Source organism: Salmo salar, chromosome ssa17, assembly GCF_905237065.1.
Source record: "Salmo salar chromosome ssa17, Ssal_v3.1, whole genome shotgun sequence".
Classification (NCBI taxonomy): Eukaryota; Metazoa; Chordata; class Actinopteri; order Salmoniformes; family Salmonidae; genus Salmo; species Salmo salar.
Window position 1 is genome coordinate 27,083,501 of NC_059458.1, and position 17,022 is coordinate 27,100,522.

A 17,022-nucleotide genomic window follows, 5' to 3' on the forward strand; every position below is an offset into this window, starting at 1 on the left:
AATCTCATCGAACACCTTTGGGATGAATTGGAACGCCGACTGCGAGCCAGGCCTAATCGCCCAACATCAGTGTCCGACCTCACTAATGCTCTTGTGGCTGAATGGAAGCAAGTCCCTGCAGCAATGTTCCAACATCTAGTGGAAAGCCTTCCCAGAAGAGTGGAGGCTGTTATAGCAGCAAAAGGGGGACCAACTCCATATTAATGCCCACGATTTTAGAATGAGATGCTCGACGAGCAGGTGTCCACATACTTTTGGTCATGTAATATACAGTACACACACACACAAACACACACCTTATTTCATGTCTGATAGTCATGCATAATCATCATGTGTGTGTGTGTGTGTGTGTGTGTGTGTGTGTGTGTGTGTGTGTGTGTGTGTGTGTGTGTGTGTGTGTGTGTGTGTGTGTGTGTGTGTGTGTGTGTGTATGTGTGTGTGTCAGTCATCTAGGGATGGGCCATAATGGCACTCATTCACCATGAATTACATATCACCAGCAAGATTATAACACTAGCATGCTAAAGGCACAGAGGACTGAGCAAGGGGAGTGTGCACCAACAAATCCTTTGGGTCTACATCCCAAATGGCACCCTATTCCTTATATAGTGCACTACTTTTGATGAGAGCCCTATAGGCCCTGGTCAAAGGTAGTGCACTATAAAAGAGAATAGGGTGCCATTTGGGATGCAGTCTTGGTATCCAAGGTGAGTAGGCCCCTCTGTGCTGGTCTATTGATGTAGTGTGTGTGTGTGTGTGTGTGTGTGTGTGTGTGTGTGTGTGTGTGTACTGAGGCAGGTTTATCCATCTCAGTGGGAGAGACACCTAATCCTGAGCATAAACAGGGCATTAACACACCGCTGTGTTTGAATATTCCCAGCTCAGGGACCAATGATAACCTTAGGAGGAAGAAGGGAAGAGAGGAGGGGAGGGAGAGGGGGAGAAGCGTTGAGAGGAAGAGGAGGAATGAAGAGAAATGAAGAGGAACCCTTCACTGATCGTTCCGGGGAGCAGCCGGGAAGCAGATCACAGGCGCGCTGTGACAACCTCTCCCTCCCTTCTCTTCATGTCTTACCAGCCCTTGGGATGAGACAGCCTACTGGGATACATCTCAATAGTCTTAAGTCCTTTTCCTCTCAATATCTCTTTTCCTCCATCTGACGTGAAACAACCTGAAGGGTGTGAGAAAAATTCCCTCTAAGGATCTGCAATGCTGCTTTCACCCATCCTGTGTTTTTCAGGTCAGTGCTGATGAAGGAGAAGATATCATGGATGAAAAGTGGCATGAAGAGGAAACCATTTAAGGGTATTGAGACATATCCCTTATATTCCTCACTAGGCTGTAGTCCTCTCCTTTTGACCATTAAAGGGGATGAGGCATCCACCACAGTGTGTTGTCCAGTGTCTTCAGATCAGGGTAAATAAAGGAGAGGAAACTAGGAGAGGAAACTAGGAGAGGACCCCTGTTTAGACTAGATGCAGTCCTATGGACTAGTTGGGACCTCTACCATCCATGCTCACTGGAGAGAGCACACACACACACACACACACACACACACACACACACACACACACACACACCTTATTTCATGTCTGATAGTCATGCATAATCATCGTGTGTGTGTGTGTGTAATGGTAGCTAGTGTCTTATTGCACACACAGATGCGGTAACATGGCCTATAGCAGCTGTACATGCTTACTACACACACAGAGAGAATGAATGGAAGTGCTGACGATTTAACATCACAGCGAAAAGCCTCGGGCCCGTGCTCGGCCGTTTGTGGATTGTATAAAGATCAAAGCGAGACAGAATACGGTCAAACAAACGTTCACATAGATGATGTGGGTGTGTCTGTATTGATATCGTTTTATAACACCGCGGATCAAATGCTGAAAGCTACATAGAACATATATAGGTTAGGCTGCTACTGTACTCTCTCTCTCTCTCTCTCTCTCTCTCTCTCTCTCTCTCATTTCAATTAAATAGGTTTTATTGGCATGGGAAACATGTTTACATCGCCAAAGCAAGTGATCATGATGGATCCTCAATCACAGAAATTGACCAAGAACTCAACGCATATGCTTCGTCCTCCCTGACCATGCGCGCTGCGGTGAAATAGTCTAATTCTATAATGGGCTGAATATACAGCTCTGCCAGTGCTATTTCTCACGGTAACGGACAGGCACATTCCTGCACGGTAACGATAGGCTACATCCACCCATACCGGGGGCCAGGCAGCTGTGATCAATCCCTCCGGTTTAGCCTTTTCACCCATTATCGATTTCGGCACGGGATGCCGTTAACACCCAGCCTGCCCACCTGCTTTAGCCAACCCGTCCTGACCGGCTTCACCGGGTCCGGTTTGGGCAGGGTCCCCGGGATTCATCCTCTCCGATATATCCTCCACGCCTTCAACGAGAGGCTGATCGGTTCTTTTTTTCTTTCCTTTTTTGAACCCCTCGGTATGCAGAGATGGTCGTTGCCGAGAGAAAGTCAGTCAGTCATCGCGCGGCCCCGTCCCCATGTTCTCTTCTGTATCCTAGCAGCGATTCCCGTCCGTAGTCGCGCGCATTCCCGTTCCTCCGCTACTGTCACCGTGATCCTGCGCGGCATCACATCTCATCATATCCCACCGTATCGCCTTGCGCGCTTTTGTTCAGCAGTTGACTAGTAGGCCTACCGAATACCGAGGCGGAAAGCTCGTGCAGCATGCTCCACTACTAGCCAACTACACCCGACCTACCGACCAATCTAACAATGGTGTTATACCGAAACGCACGCGGTGCAGATGGCTCGGGCTCAGCTGACTGCATGAGCACCGACAGTCCCGAGCCTGTCCATGCACGGCGCGTGCAACCTGAGGCGAGGCAGGCCGGTAGTGTAGACTACATAAAGTGCCTGAAGTGATTTAAGAAGAACATCATCGCTGTTCTCTGACTGTAGGAGGGACTTTCCCTTATTCCCTGGCAGGCGCTATAAAATTCATGCGCTCGATCTATGCCGTCATTCATCCACCAGTCTTCACACACCAAGGACGATGGCAACATCATGGTTTGCTTTGTTCTTCCCAGATTAGAGAAGAGGAGGCTATCTTAATGGGGTCAAGCTGCCTATATAGGCTATATTTGATGCTGATCGCATAGCCTAGAGGAGCTGCCCTTTGCTTATTGCATCACCAGCCCGCCTCCTCTTATTTATAAAAGCAGTAACCGCCTATCTAGAAAAAAAACACAGTTCCCGGTGACATCACTCAATTAACCGTGACACCCGCAGCATCAATGTGTCGCCCGCCGTGGTTGTGTAACCTATTGTTATCGCCTCCCAACAACAGACCAAACCTCCCTCTCATCTCCACACACACACACACACACACCATTGGAGGCTGCTGAGGGGGGGGGACTGCTTATAATAATGGCTTTAATGGAGCTAATGGAATGGCATGGAAACCATGTGTTTGATGTATTTGATAACATACCACTCAGTGGCAAGCTGTCATTCAGGGTAGGTGGGGAAGAGCCCCACCTGTTTAGCTAAAAGAAGGGGAAAAATCATTGAGTTAATAAAGCCGCATACAAACATGGTCTCTTTTTTGCTTTCTTGAGTAAAGCAGCTCAAAATGCAGGTGTTTCAGTCTAGCTCAGTGCTTTCTGTGGTGGTGGGGCAGCCAACGAAAATATGGAGTGTAGGGGTTGGTAATGTTCTGTAGTTGCGCCGTGATTGGCTCAGTGTTCTGTCACTCATGGGGGCACTACGTCACTGCAAAATCTATGGGGAGAGCTCGAAAATTCAAGCCCCTTGGGTGCTGCCATAGATTTACATTAGAAGTGCCCATCCACGAAGGCTCAAGGTTATTGGCCACAGATAAAATGACATCAAATCACGTTATATCTATCGTAGATTTGATTGATCATGTCAACATCCTACTTTCAAAATCTTAGCTAGCAAGCTGGACAAGCAGTCATCATCATGAATCAAGTTGACAATCCACTGGCAAATCCTTTTCCATCCTTGTCATATGAAGAGAAATGATAGATAAAATGTATCGGTGCTCATCGTCCAATTCAACAATGAGTGGTTTGGAATGAATCCGTGGCTAACTGTAAGTGTTGCAAAGCAATCACTAGCCTGCTATTCAGTGGAGTGAGTGTGGTCCAAGTTTGGGTTTAAGGGTCTCTTTTCCAAGCTTAAATGGATAAACATTCACATGCCTTGGGCCAGAAAAGGTTGAATACATTGACCATGCTGTCAATCCAGCATGACTTAAGCCATGTTCAAAACAACTGGAAACTCGGAACTGGGAAATCACAGACTTCAGTGAGTTCAAGACAACTAGGAACTTGGGAAAAAAACGAGCTCTGACAGGGAAAATACGTTTTGAACGGTCATCCAACTGAGAATTCCAAGTTGGGAACTCTGGACTCTTTCTAGATAAGACCCAGATGCAGACAGTTCGAAGTAACAAAACTTTATTACAAAAACGGGACAGGCAAACGACAGATCAAGGGCAGGCAGAGGTCAGTAATCCAGAGCAGTCTGAAAGGTACAGAACGGCAAGCAGGCTCAGGGCAGGCAGAGGTCAGTAATTCAGAGCAGTCCGAAAGGTACAGAACAGCAGGCAGGCTCAGTGCAGGCAGAGGTCAGTAATTCAGAGCAGTCCGAAAGGTACAGAACAGCAGGCAGGCTCAGTGCAGGCAGAGGTCAGTAATTCAGAGCAGTGTCACAAGGTACAGAACGGCAGGCAAACTAGAAAACAGGGACTAGAGCAAAAAAAACAGGAGTAGGGGAAACCCACTGGTAGGCTTGATGGGACAAGACAAACTGGCCACAGACAAACAGAAAACAGGTATAAATGCACATGGGATAATGGGGAAAATGGGCAACACCTGGAGGGGGGTGGAGACAAGCACAAGACAGGTGAAACAGATCAGGGTGTGACAGCTCCGACATGAAGATCACTGACGTTCTCATGATTCAACCTTGTTTTTTTTTTCCAGAGTTCCCAGTTGTCTTGAAAGCACTATAAATCCAGAGAATACCAGACTTGGATGACAAATTGTGACGACAAAATTTGCCCTCAAGAGGGATCGCGGTGCCACCTTCCTGTTCAAGTGAGCACAGCACAACAAGGTGAGTCCAAAAATGTCCTTTATGCTGCTGCATAAATTATGTAATATGCCAGGGAGATATGTATACTGTAGCTAAGAAAGTAATACTAAGTGTATGTTGTGTCGTAAGCTGTTAGTAGGCGATGTGTCTCACCCTAATAATTTGGTCCCTTTCCCCCTCATAACTTGGCTTACTGTTCTGACTTGGTGGTGCACATGTAGCCTATATCCTGTTTTAGAGAAATGTAATCATTGAATATTGCAAGAGCTTTCATTTGTTGCTTATATGCCCCATTTATTTATCCTTTTGGTTCTGACTTGGTGTACATGGAGAAAACTGTAAGAACGGCCTATGTTCGGAATTCTGGCGCTGTACATTTCAAAAGTGTTGAACAAATAGTTATATTGACTACGTCCGTCCTAGCTCGCTCATTAATGTCTTAATCGAAATTACGGGTCTCTTATCCGTTTGTTGTTCCCTTATGCCATAGTTTTTACATCTCAATTGTCAGTAGAAACACCATTTGATTAAGCAAGTCAGCCATATTGTAACGGCTGTCGTTGGGTAGAGAGGACCAAGGCGCAGCGGGTTGCGTGCTCATCATATTAATTTAAATAAATCTGAACAAGGGAAAAACAATAAACCAAAAGAACGACAGTTTCACAGGCTATACTTACTACAGCAGTGCTAAAGACAACTACCCACAATGTACAAACAAAACACAAACCTATATATATGACTCTCAATCAGAGGCAACAGAAAACACCTGCCTCCAATTGAGAGTCCAACACCCAATTACTAAGACATAGAAATACAAAGAACTAGAATGAACATAACCCAGAAATAATAAATCAAACACCCTTCCAAACAAACCACCACCCCGAACCACATAAAACAAATACCCTCTGCCACGTCCTGACCAAACTACAATAACAAATAACATTTACATTTACGTCATTTAGCAGACGCTCTTATCCAGAGCGACTTACAAATTGGTGCATTCACCTTATGATATCCAGTGGAACAACCACTTTACAATAGTACATCTATATCCTTTTTTTTGTGGGAGGGGGGGGTTAGAAGGATTACTATATCCTATCCCAGGTATTCCTTAAAGAGGTGGGGTTTCGGGTGTCTACGGAAGGTGGTGATTGACTCCGCTGTCCTGGCGTCGTGAGGGAGCTTGTTCCACCATTGGGGTGCCAGAGCAGCGAACAGTTTTTACTGGGCTGAGCGGGAACTGTGCTTCCGCAGAGGTAGGGGGGCCAGCAGGCCAGAGGTGGATGAACGCAGTGCCCTTGTTTGGGTGTAGGGCCTGATCAGAGCCTGAAGGTACGGAGGTGCTGTTCCCCTCACAGCTCCGTAGGCAAGCACCATGGTCTTGTAGCAGATGTGAGCTTCAACTGGAAGCCAGTGGAGTGTGCGGAAGAGCGGGGTGACGTGAGAGAACTTAAAAAGGTTGATCACCAGACGGGCTGCGGCATTCTGGATGAGTTGTAGGGGTTTAATGGCACAGGCAGGGAGCCCCGCCAACAGGGAGTTGCAGTAATCCAGACGGGAGATGACAAGTGCCTGGATTAGGACCTGCGCCGCTTCCTGTGTAAGGCAGGGTCGTACTCTGCGAATGTTGTATAGCATGAACCTACAGGATCGGGTCACCGCCTTGATGTTAGCGGAGAACGACAGGGTGTTGTCCAGGGTCACGCCGAGGCTATTAGCACTCTGGGAGGAGGACACAATGGAGTTGTCAACCGTGATGGCGAGATCATGGAAAGGACAGTCCTTCCCCGGGAGGAAGAGCAGCTCCGTCTTGCCGAGGTTCAGCTTGAGGTGGTGATCCGTCATCCACACTGATATGTCTGCCAGACAGGAAGAGATGCGATTCGCCACCTGGTTATCAGAAGGGGGAAAAGGAGAAGATTAATTGTGTCGTCTGCGTAGCAATGATAGGAGAGACCATGTGAGGATATGACAGAGCCAAGTGACTTGGTGTATAGCGAGAATAGGAGAGGGCCTAGAACTGAGCCCTGGGGGACACCAGTGGTGAGAGCACGTGGTGCGGAGACGGATTCTCGCCACGCCACCTGGTAGGAGCGACCTGTCAGGTAGGATGCAATCCAAGAGTGAGCCGCGCCGGAGATACCCAACTCGGAGAGGGTGGAGAGAAGAATCTGATGGTTCACAGTATCAAAGGCAGCAGATAGGTCTAGAAGGATGAGAGCAGAGGAGAGAGAGTTAGCTTTAGCAGTGCGGAGAGCCTCCGTGACACAGAGAAGAGCACGCTCAGTTGAATGACCAGCCTTGAAACCTGACTGATTTGGATCGAGAAGGTCATTCTGAGAGAGATAGCAGGAGAGCTGGCCAAGGACGGCACGTTCAAGAGTTTTGGAGAGAAAAGAAGGAAGGGATACTGGTCTGTAGTTGTTGACATCGGAGGGATCGAGTGTAGGTTTTTTGAGAAGGGGTGCAACTCTCGTTCTCTTGAAGACGGAAGGGACGTAGCCAGCGGTCAAGGATGAGTTGATGAGCGAACCCCTATACTGGTCAGGACGTGACACATATCAGCTATGTTTTATAAAAGGCAGTAAATGAGGCTGAATGAACTATTTTGCTGCCAGACAAGGCTCCACTGATAGCCAAGTGTAGCAGTGGTAAGGATTCACTCCATGGTGCTGAAAAGAAAGCTCTGTGTCGGGACAGCTTTATGTAGGCCCTAACAGTTTGTGGGCACCATTTGTCACCGTTATTGTGCAATTAATATATTGTTTAGTGTTGTGTAGTGGCTTTGCTGGTATGCATCTAAAATTGGTTTGTGGATTTTGCCCCACCAAGATTTACGTGCTAAAATCGCCACTGATTCAGCTCCAGCCATTACCACAAGCCCGTCCTCCCCATTTAAGGTGCCACCAACCTCCTGTGACTCACACACAAATGCAAGCAGGCACACACACACGTGCCCCATCTATCCCTCCCTTCTACATTTTGCCTTTTTAATTAAATTATCACTGCTTTATAATATGGATGTACATTATGATGATTCATGTCTGTCAAATATAAAAGGTTAAAGGGAATGTTGGCATATCAGATATTACTTTTAGTTTAACTCATTTATCTTAGGAAAGTTATATAGCCCTACTATTCGATTATCGGTAGAATGACTCAAGGTAAACTATCGTCTCGTATAGATCAACTACTATTCTACTGTGAAAATGTTCCATAAATGTCTGTCGAGAGCTGCAAATGATAAAACATGAGGAAATGTCGCCCCGTGCGGACATTTGTTATTTTTCATTTCACACACACCCGGGACTCACACAATGTGACGTCACAATTGCCGTCTGTTACGCGAGAATCACAAACTGATACAAAATAACCGGCGCATCACCTGCTACTGTCTTTCCCGCTTTCACAGCGTTTACGTCGTCTGATCACGCGCAGAGAACTGCACCGTCTTTTACAGGTTAATTAATTGATTTACATGGTTTTCATAAATTAATCCATAGTTATTAGTAGGCTATAGGCCTGCCATTAAAAGGCCCAGTGCAGTCCAAATTCATTTTTCCTGTATTTTATATAATATTGTACAACAGCTGATGAAACTAACTCTGTAAAAGTGAGATTTTTTTGTATCAGTGTTATTTCCTGATAGTTGCTTATTGAATATACAATCTACATAGGACCTTCTAATCAGGTGGTTTGCATAGGCGGGAGTTTCGGCTTTCCATGTTGACATCACCATGTGGGAGTTCCAAACCTCACTATTCAGTGTTACCCTCCCCACTCAGACATTCCTAGCTAAATTCTTGCTTTTAAAATAGTTTTTGGGTAAAAAGCTACACTACCAGTCAAAAGTTTTAGAACACCTACTCATTCAAGGGTTTTTCTTTATTTTTACTGTTTTCTACATTGTAGAATAATAGTGAAGACATCAAAACTATGAAACACATGGAATCATGTAGTAACCAAAAAAGTATTAAACAAATCAAAATATATTTGAGATTCTTCAAAGTAGCCACCCTTTTCCCTGATGACAGCTTTGCATTCTCTCAACCAGCTTCATGAGGTCGTCACCTGGAATGCATTTCAATTAACAGGTGTGCCTTCTTAAAGTTAATTTGCAGAATTTCTTTCCTTCTTAATGCATTTCAGCCAATTAGTTGTGTTGTGACAAGGTATATGTGGTATACAGACGATAGCCCTATTTGGTAAAAGGCCAAGTCCATATTATGGCAAGAACAGTTCAAATAAGCAAAGAGAAATGATAGTCCGTCATTCTTTAAGACATGAAGGTCAGTCAATACAGAACATTTCAAGAACTTTGAAAGTTTCTTCAAGTGCAGTCGCAAAAACCATCAAGCGCTATAATGAAATTGGCTTTCATGAGGACTGCCACAGGAATGGAAGACCCAGAGTTACCTCTGCTGCAGTAGATACGTTTGTTAGAGTTACCAGCCTCAGAAATTGCAGCCCAAATAACTGCTTCACAGAGTTCAAGTAACCGACACATCTCAACATCAACTGTTCACAGGAGACTGCTGCAAAGAAACCACCAGTAAAGGACACCAATAAGAAGAGACTTGCTTGGGCCATGAAACACGAGCAATGGACATTAGACTGGTGGAAATTTGCCCTTTGGTCTGGTGTCCAAATTTGAGATTTTTGGTTCCAACCGCCGTGTCTTTGTGAGACGCGATGTGGGTGAACGGTTGATCTCCGCATGTGTATTTCCCACCGTAAAGCATGGAGGAGGAGGTGACACTGTGATTTATTTAGAATTCAAGGCACACTTAACCGGCATAGCTACCACAGCATTCTGCAGCGATACGCCATCCCATCTGGTTTGGGCTTAGTGGGACTTAGTGGGACTATCATTTGTTTTTCAACAGGACAATGACTCAACACACCTCCAGGCTGTGTAAGGGCTATTTTACTAAGAAGGAGAGTGATGGAGTGCTGCATCAGATGACCTGGCCTCCACAATCCCTCGACCTCAACCAAATTGAGATGGTTTGGGATAAGTTGGACCGCTGAGTGAAGGAAAAGCAGCCAACAAGTGCTCAGCATATGTGTGAACTCCTTCAAGACTGTTGGAAAAGCATTCCAGGTGAAACTGGTTGAGAGAATGCCAAGCATGTGCAAAGCTGTCAAGGCAAAGGGTGGCTATTTGAAGAATCTCAAATATAAAATATATTTTGATTTGTATTAACACTTTTTGGTTAATATATGATTCCATATATGTTATTTCATAGTTTTTATGTTTTCACTATTATTCTACATGTAGAAAATAGTAAAAATAAATAAAAACCCTACAGCTGATTTGAATATAAATCTATTACAGTACGGTACTTCATTGTTAACAATTTATTTGATATTGACTTAAAAACGACTGCATTGGGCCTTTAACATATTGCAAGAATGACGTTAAAATACCGTTTTCTTTTCACCCTACAGGTGTTTTTGTTGCCGCTGGTTCCCATTCTGGGTTTAGAATGTCTCACACAGGTAAACCGGTGGTCATCCCTCCAGAGCTCCCCGGCATTCTGAAGCAGTTCACCAAGGACGCCATCCGGACACAACCTGAAGACCTGCTGGAATGGGCCACACTGTGAGTAGCATGAAGTTACGCCTAGCCATTGATCCAAGGTCAGTTTAGTATTGTAGCATCTGAGAGGAGAAGGATGAAAGTTGGCCCTTGACCTCGTCTGCTTCCCAAATGGAACCCTATTCATTACATAGTGCACTACTTTTGACCAGGGCCCATAGGGGACGAAGCTCACTGATCTAAGGTCAGTTGTAGCTGAACTGTGTGGAATATATGCCTGCATACATTCACTACAGTCCTCCAAGACCAGGATTCCTGCTCTGCTGTATTAACCCCAATATTGTGCTGGTATGCATGTCTTCTACAGGTACTTCAGTGCTCTGGTCCAGGGGAAAACGTTACCTGTGAACAGGACACCAGACAAAGTGGTAACCCCCAACACCATGGACCTCACACCTGAGGTACTCACCACAATGCACGAAAAGGTACGGGGCCACACACACAAACACACCACAGCTAGACACACACGCATGACTCACGCGTGCACACACACACACACACACACATAAACGTGAACTCTCCCTCTCTGTCCCCGTCTCCCTACCCCCTTCTCTCCCCCACTTCCCAGCTACATAAGAATGGCACAGTCAGTAAGAAGGAGGTGAGCAAGCTGTGGAGGTCGTTAGGATTGGCTGACGACCTTCTCAGACACATCATGACAGTGGGCTGCTTCGGAGATCAACTCGACTGGATAAAATTCTTCGCCCTGGGCTGCAGCTATCTGGGAGGGGTACATATGATATTGTGCACGCACTCATGCATGCACGTTGCGCACACACACACACACAATAACATACAGACATTATCAAATGACCTTTGGGCCCCTGTTATCTTGGTGACCTCTGCCTTCTCTCTGGCAGACGATCAAGAACGCCATGACCCACGCGCTGTACATCCTGAACTCAGACAGCTCGTGTAAGCCCCCAGACGCCTGCGTCACCTTCGAGACCTTCCGCTTCCTTTACTCCTACCTGGCTGCGGTGGACAGAGAGGTGTCCCAGGCCCAGATAGACCGAACCATTACCTACTTGGAGGCTCAGGCGTGAGTTGAACAGATACACAACAACTACAGGAAAAGCTATACAACTACACTACACAGAGCTACAAAACAACTACACAGAGCTACAAAACAACTACACAGAGCTACAAAACAACTACACAGAGCTACAAAACAACTACACAGAGCTACAAAACAACTACACAGAGCTACAAAACAACTACACAGAGCTACAAAACAACTACACAGCTGCTACACAGTTAAAACAAAGGCTCTCAAGTACCAGGAGACACAGGTGTGAGAAACAAAATTTACTTCGCACAAAATGTGTGTGTATCTCTGACTGTCTGTCTGTCTCTCAGGAAGGCGCGTGATGGGATGGTGAAGGTGTCGGACTTCGTCAACAGTCGTAAAGTGCGTTTGGGATAGACTCACCCTCTCTCCCCCTTAGAACTTTGTTCTAATAAAGATGGTTCCAAAGAAACTCTGTTATTGCTATATCCTCCATCAATATCAGAGGACAGTGTTTCTGTATTACATTAAGTGAAAAGTCAATCATGAAAAGTCATCACTGATTGAGGCTGCCACAAGAGGCCAGAAACACAGTAAAAGTCAAACATAGAGATAGAAAGAGGACTCTAGTTCCCAAAAGCCAGTTTTAGCATAGGCAACACTATAATGGAACACATACAATGTTGCGTTCTCTAACTATCTCTAGTCAAAGCCAAATCCTGAGAGATTGGTCCCTGTTGTATTTGTCAGCTTAATACATTGTATAAGATTTGTATTTTTTCAGAGATGGGAGGATTCAAGGAAACGGACAGAGGTGCACGTCATTAAAAAAACTGAAAACATAGACGGAGTTAAGATAGCTGGTTTCCTGTTGATAAAATAGGCAACAGGTGTCCTCAAACATTTTCATGTCTGACCAGGTAGGTGCACGTAATTTAGAAAAAAATCTGCTCTGGACAGTTGTGCTACAGATGTATGTTCGCCTCTGCGCTATCTATATTTGGCCTAATATGTGGGATATATACAGAATACTCCTTTCTCTTTATTTTAGTGGATAATCACCCGTTGAAGTGTCTTGGGGTAAGGAATGTCCCTCAGTCGAGCACCTGAGTCCATTTTGTTCAAGCTGGGCTGAAGCGTGTTTTGGTACACTTTCTTTCAATATGTGATACATTGTTTGATAATGATGTTGCAAATTGTTTAGCTACATTGTGCTCTACTGAACGTCACTCTAGGTCAAATATAGATAAGGGGCGCTCGTTCCAATTTCTGTTGCAAAACGTTTAGCTGCGGTGTGTCCTACTGAACACTGGTGAGAAAAGATGATAGACGTGTTCAAACCAATGGACAAGATGTTGGTTGCGTCAGGGAAAGTAATGCTATTCGGTTGGATTTAAGTTTAGGGCGGGTTTAGTTTTCGGATACGGAAGAGGAAGGAGCTATGTTTTGAAAGCATTGTCAGAAGTTTAGAAAGTTACGAAAAGGGGACTTGTTGAAATAACTTTACATCACATTTTTACATAGGGCAGTGATACTATTAAAATACATCCTAATTCTATTTAAACAACGTGCGTGTCACTATAATTGAAGGAAGGTAGTTTGGGAGAGTTAACTAACTTCGCTACGTTGATCTAGCGTGTGCTTGCTTTGACAGCTAGTTAAACGTTTTTGAATGGTATTACTTGACTGTTGCCAAAATGGACATACAACACCGGCAGCGACCGGTCAAACCGGACCAGAGTTTTTGGGGCAACCGAAGACTGTGGACCGCAAGGATTTTCTCCATGTTCTGCTGTGCGATGGTGGTGTCGGTCGTTGCAGTATTCTGCGCCTTTGTTTACATCATCTTGAAAGGTACATCGTCTGTCATACAAGAGTTACAGAATTCTAGTTGCGGATGAAGACCCTCTTTGATAGTAGCTGAATAATATTGTTTTTTGTTAATTGTTATGTAAATACGTCATCTTGTCACTTCTCTGTGTGTGTGTTTCAGAGATGCGGAATGAGAGAGTGATTGGAGAGGATGGCTCAGAGGTTAGACTCCTAGGTAAGTACAGGTCTGTTCATACAGACTAAGCCTCCAGAACAGAAAATTAACAAAACATGTTCCTCTCTCTCTCTCCCTCCCCTCCACCCCCCCCTTCTTGCTCTCCCCTCTGCCCCCCTTCTCGCTCTCCCCTCTGCCCCCCTCTCGCTCTCCCCTCTGCCCCCCTCTCGCTCTCCCCTCTGCCCCCCTCTCGCTCTCCCCTCTGCCCCCTCGCTCTCCCCTCTGCCCCCCTCTCGCTCTCCCCCCTCTGCCCCCTTGCTCTCCCCCCCCTCTGCCCCCTCTCGCTCTCCCCCCTCTGCCTCGCTCTGCCCCCTTCCTCTGCCTCGCTCTGCCCCCCTCTGCCTCGCTCTGCCCCCCCTCTCGCTCTCCCCTCTGCCCCCTTCGCTCTCCCCTCGCCCCCCTCTGCCCCCTTCGCTCTCCCCCTCTGCCCCCCTCTGCCCCCTTCGCTCTCCCCCCTCTGCCTTCGCTCTGCCCCCCTGCCCCCCTCTCCGCTCTCCCCCTCTGCCCCCCTCTCCGCTCTCCCCTCTGCCCCCCTCTCCGCTCTCCCCTCTGCCCCCCTCTCCGCTCTCCCCTCTGCCCCCCTCTCCGCTCTCCCCTCTGCCCCCCTCTCCGCTCTCCCCTCTGCTCCGCTCTCCCCTCTGCCCTCTCCGCTCTCCCCTCTGCTCCGCTCTCCCCTCTGCCCCCCTCTCCCCTCTGCCCCCCTCTCCGCTCTCCCCTCTGCCCCCCTCTCCGCTCTCCCCTCTGCCCCCCTCTCCGCTCTCCCCTCTGCCCCCCTCTCCGCTCTCCCCTCTGCCCCCCTCTCCGCTCTCCCCTCTGCCCCCCTCTCCGCTCTCCCCCTCTCGCTCTCCCCTCTGCCCCCTCTCGCTCTTCCCTCTGCCCCCCTCTCGCTCTCCCCTCTGCCCCCCTCTCGCTCTCTCTCTCTCTCTTCCCCCTCTGTAGGGTTCTGGAGTGTTCTGGTCATGTCGGTGTTAGCAGGGTTCTGCTGCTGTAGCTTCACATGGACCATCACTTACTTCGACTCTTTTGAGCCTGGCACGTTCCCCCCAACGCCCCTGTCCCCTGCCCACCTCAGGTAACACACACACACTGGTACACTAACCTCAGTGGAGGCTGCTGAGTGAGGATGGCTCATAGTAATGGCTGGAATGGAGTCAGTGGAATGGTATCAGACATATCAATCACGTGGTTTCCATGTAGTTGATACCATTCCACTGACTCCATTCCAGCCATTATTATGAGCCGTCCTCACTCAGCAGCCTCCACTGACTAACCTACATTCCCTAACTCTTCCACTGGCCTTCTCTTGTCCTTTTCCTAACTCCTCTTGTTCCATCTCTTCCTGTTCTCTCCCAAGCCCAGATAGCAGGACACACACGTGTGTAAATAGAATGATGCCATTTTGAGAGCTTGGGACTATTGGTTCTATCTGTATTTTAGTCAACATGTAGTTATTGACATAACCTGGTTCTGTTCAACGTTCTCTACCTATACAGTAGTCTAAATACCTGAATTCAAAATTGCTGACACCTTTTAAACCAATGAGGGTTCAGAACTTTAAAGCCAATTATCTCAGAATCATCTTTTTCCAGATAGAAACTTAGTCCCAAGCTGTCTATGTGTTGCAACCCTTGATGTCTAATTGTGTGTGTGTGTGTGTCTCAGGCAGGTGACAGGTCACTCCTTCCATATGGGCTACAGTGTGGCGGTCCTAAATGGCATTGTAGCGGCGATCACCATCATCTGGAGCCTCACCTGACCTTACCCACAACCCCCTGTTCTACCTGACCTTACCCACGACCCCCTGTTCTACCTGCTCTGACCCACGACCCCCTGACCTTACCCACGACCCCCTGTTTTACCTGACCTTACCCACGACCCCCTGTTCTACCTGCTCTGACCCACGACCCCCTGACCTTACCCACAACCCCCTGCTCTACCTGACCTGACCTTACCCACAACCCCCTGTTCTACCTGACCTTACCCACAATCTTTCCCATGTGTATGTGTACATCTCAAGAGAAGCAGTAGAACATGTGATACTATGAGACAATGTGTCCAGTACTAAAGTCAGCATCTCACTCACTAGCTCCTTATCGTTTGGTTCTCCATGCTGTCCTCTTCCAGGCTGACAGTGTTGAGTCCCAGGTTTCTACAAAGTCAGGATACCTTTTATAATGTACTGTATATTGTGATATATATCTAGCCTAAAGAGGTTTTTGTGCCAAATGAGTGCTATAAAGAGAATGTTTAAAATATAAAATGAGGCTCACACATTATAAATCTATAGTTTATTGTGTCTAATATATAACCTGTAGAGATATGTTCCATGCAGTGTATCTGTGCATTTGACTGTTATTCTCACTGAATTAAGCTTTCACTGTCTCTCCTTCCCACACTGTCTGTACTACTGAACAGTAAAGAAGCTCTCACCTGCCTTCTGTATCTTTTCTCCTATCTGAAACGATGTCACACACACAGGCCCTCAGCAGGACGTCCATTCCTTCCTTGAGCTCACCTTTATCCTCACAACACGCCAACTCCGGGACACACACATAGGGAACAACTCCTGGACACACACATAGGGAACAACTCCTGGACACACACATAGGGAACAACTCCTGGATACACACATCCAAATCAAATTGTATTAGTCACATGAGCCGAATATAACAGGTGTAGACCTTACAGTGAAATGCTTACTGACGAGCCCCTAACCAACAATGCAGCACACACACACCAATGCAAATAGTCTGGGTAGACATTTGATTAGATGTTCAGGAGTCTTATGGCTTGGGGGTAGAAGCTGTTTAGAAGCCTCCTGGACCTAGACTTGGCGCTCTGGTACTGCTTGCCGTGAGTTGGCAGAGAGAACAGTCTTTGACAATTTTTAGGGCCTTCCACTGACACCGCCTGGTATAGAGGTCCTGGATGGCAGGAAGCTTGGTCACTGTGATGTACTGGGCCATTCGCACTACCCTATGTAGTGCCTTGCGGTCGGAGGCCGAGCAGTTGCCATACCAGGCATTGATGCAACCAGTCAGGATGCTCTCGACGGTACAGCTGTAGAACCTTTTGAGGACCCATGCCAAATCTTTTCAGTCTCCGGAAGGGAAATAGGTTTTGTCGTGCCCTCTTCACGACACATAAGGAACAACTCCTGGACACACACATAAGGAACAACTCCTGGACACACACACAGGGAGCAACTCCTGGATACACACACACAGGGAACAACTCCTGGATACACACACAGGGAA

At 46.9% G+C, this 17,022-nt stretch overlaps 3 protein-coding genes across 7 annotated transcripts in view; 2 read left to right on the forward strand and 1 right to left on the reverse strand.

Moving 5' to 3' along the window:
* LOC106575692 (kalirin-like) overlaps positions 1-3,103 on the reverse strand; it is a 112,774-nt gene extending 109,671 nt beyond the window's left edge. The window contains 1 exon segment of the mRNA XM_045699281.1: positions 2,321-3,103. Coding sequence (XP_045555237.1) covers positions 2,321-2,387 — 67 coding nt within the window. The 5' untranslated portion in view covers positions 2,388-3,103.
* Positions 1-12,197, forward strand: part of LOC106575691 (ropporin-1) — a 13,849-nt gene extending 1,652 nt beyond the window's left edge. The window contains exons 2-7 of one of the 5 annotated variants that reach the window (XM_045699282.1): positions 4,996-5,128; positions 10,559-10,712; positions 11,017-11,134; positions 11,278-11,439; positions 11,570-11,751; positions 12,069-12,197. In XM_045699282.1, coding sequence (XP_045555238.1) covers positions 5,047-5,128; positions 10,559-10,712; positions 11,017-11,134; positions 11,278-11,439; positions 11,570-11,751; positions 12,069-12,135 — 765 coding nt within the window. In that variant the 5' untranslated portion in view covers positions 4,996-5,046 and the 3' untranslated portion in view covers positions 12,136-12,197. Of the gene's footprint in view, positions 1-4,995; positions 5,129-8,456; positions 8,568-9,182; positions 9,202-9,362; positions 9,397-10,558; positions 10,713-11,016; positions 11,135-11,277; positions 11,440-11,569; positions 11,752-12,068 lie in introns of those variants that run through there. The other 4 variants (XM_045699284.1, XM_045699285.1, XM_045699283.1 and 1 more) reach the window with 4 other exon arrangements.
* Positions 12,198-13,070: 873 nt separating this feature from the next.
* Positions 13,071-16,199, forward strand: LOC106575690 (ADP-ribosylation factor-like protein 6-interacting protein 6). Its single transcript, XM_045699287.1, has 4 exons — positions 13,071-13,572; positions 13,712-13,765; positions 14,705-14,837; positions 15,428-16,199. Exons 1-4 carry the CDS (start codon positions 13,416-13,418, stop codon positions 15,519-15,521), a joined length of 438 nt encoding a protein of 145 aa, XP_045555243.1. The 5' UTR covers positions 13,071-13,415; the 3' UTR covers positions 15,522-16,199.
* The last annotated feature ends 823 nt before the right edge of the window (positions 16,200-17,022 follow it).

Bases quoted from the DNA above. Each gene is read 5' to 3' on its own strand.
- LOC106575690 (XM_045699287.1), top strand. From the start codon at position 13,416: ATGGACATACAACACCGGCAGCGACCGGTCAAACCGGACCAGAGTTTT. The intron at 13,573-13,711 runs GTACATCGTCTG...TGTGTGTTTCAG, and splicing joins TGTTTACATCATCTTGAAAG to AGATGCGGAATGAGAGAGTG. The intron at 14,838-15,427 runs GTAACACACACA...TGTGTGTCTCAG, and splicing joins CTGTCCCCTGCCCACCTCAG to GCAGGTGACAGGTCACTCCT.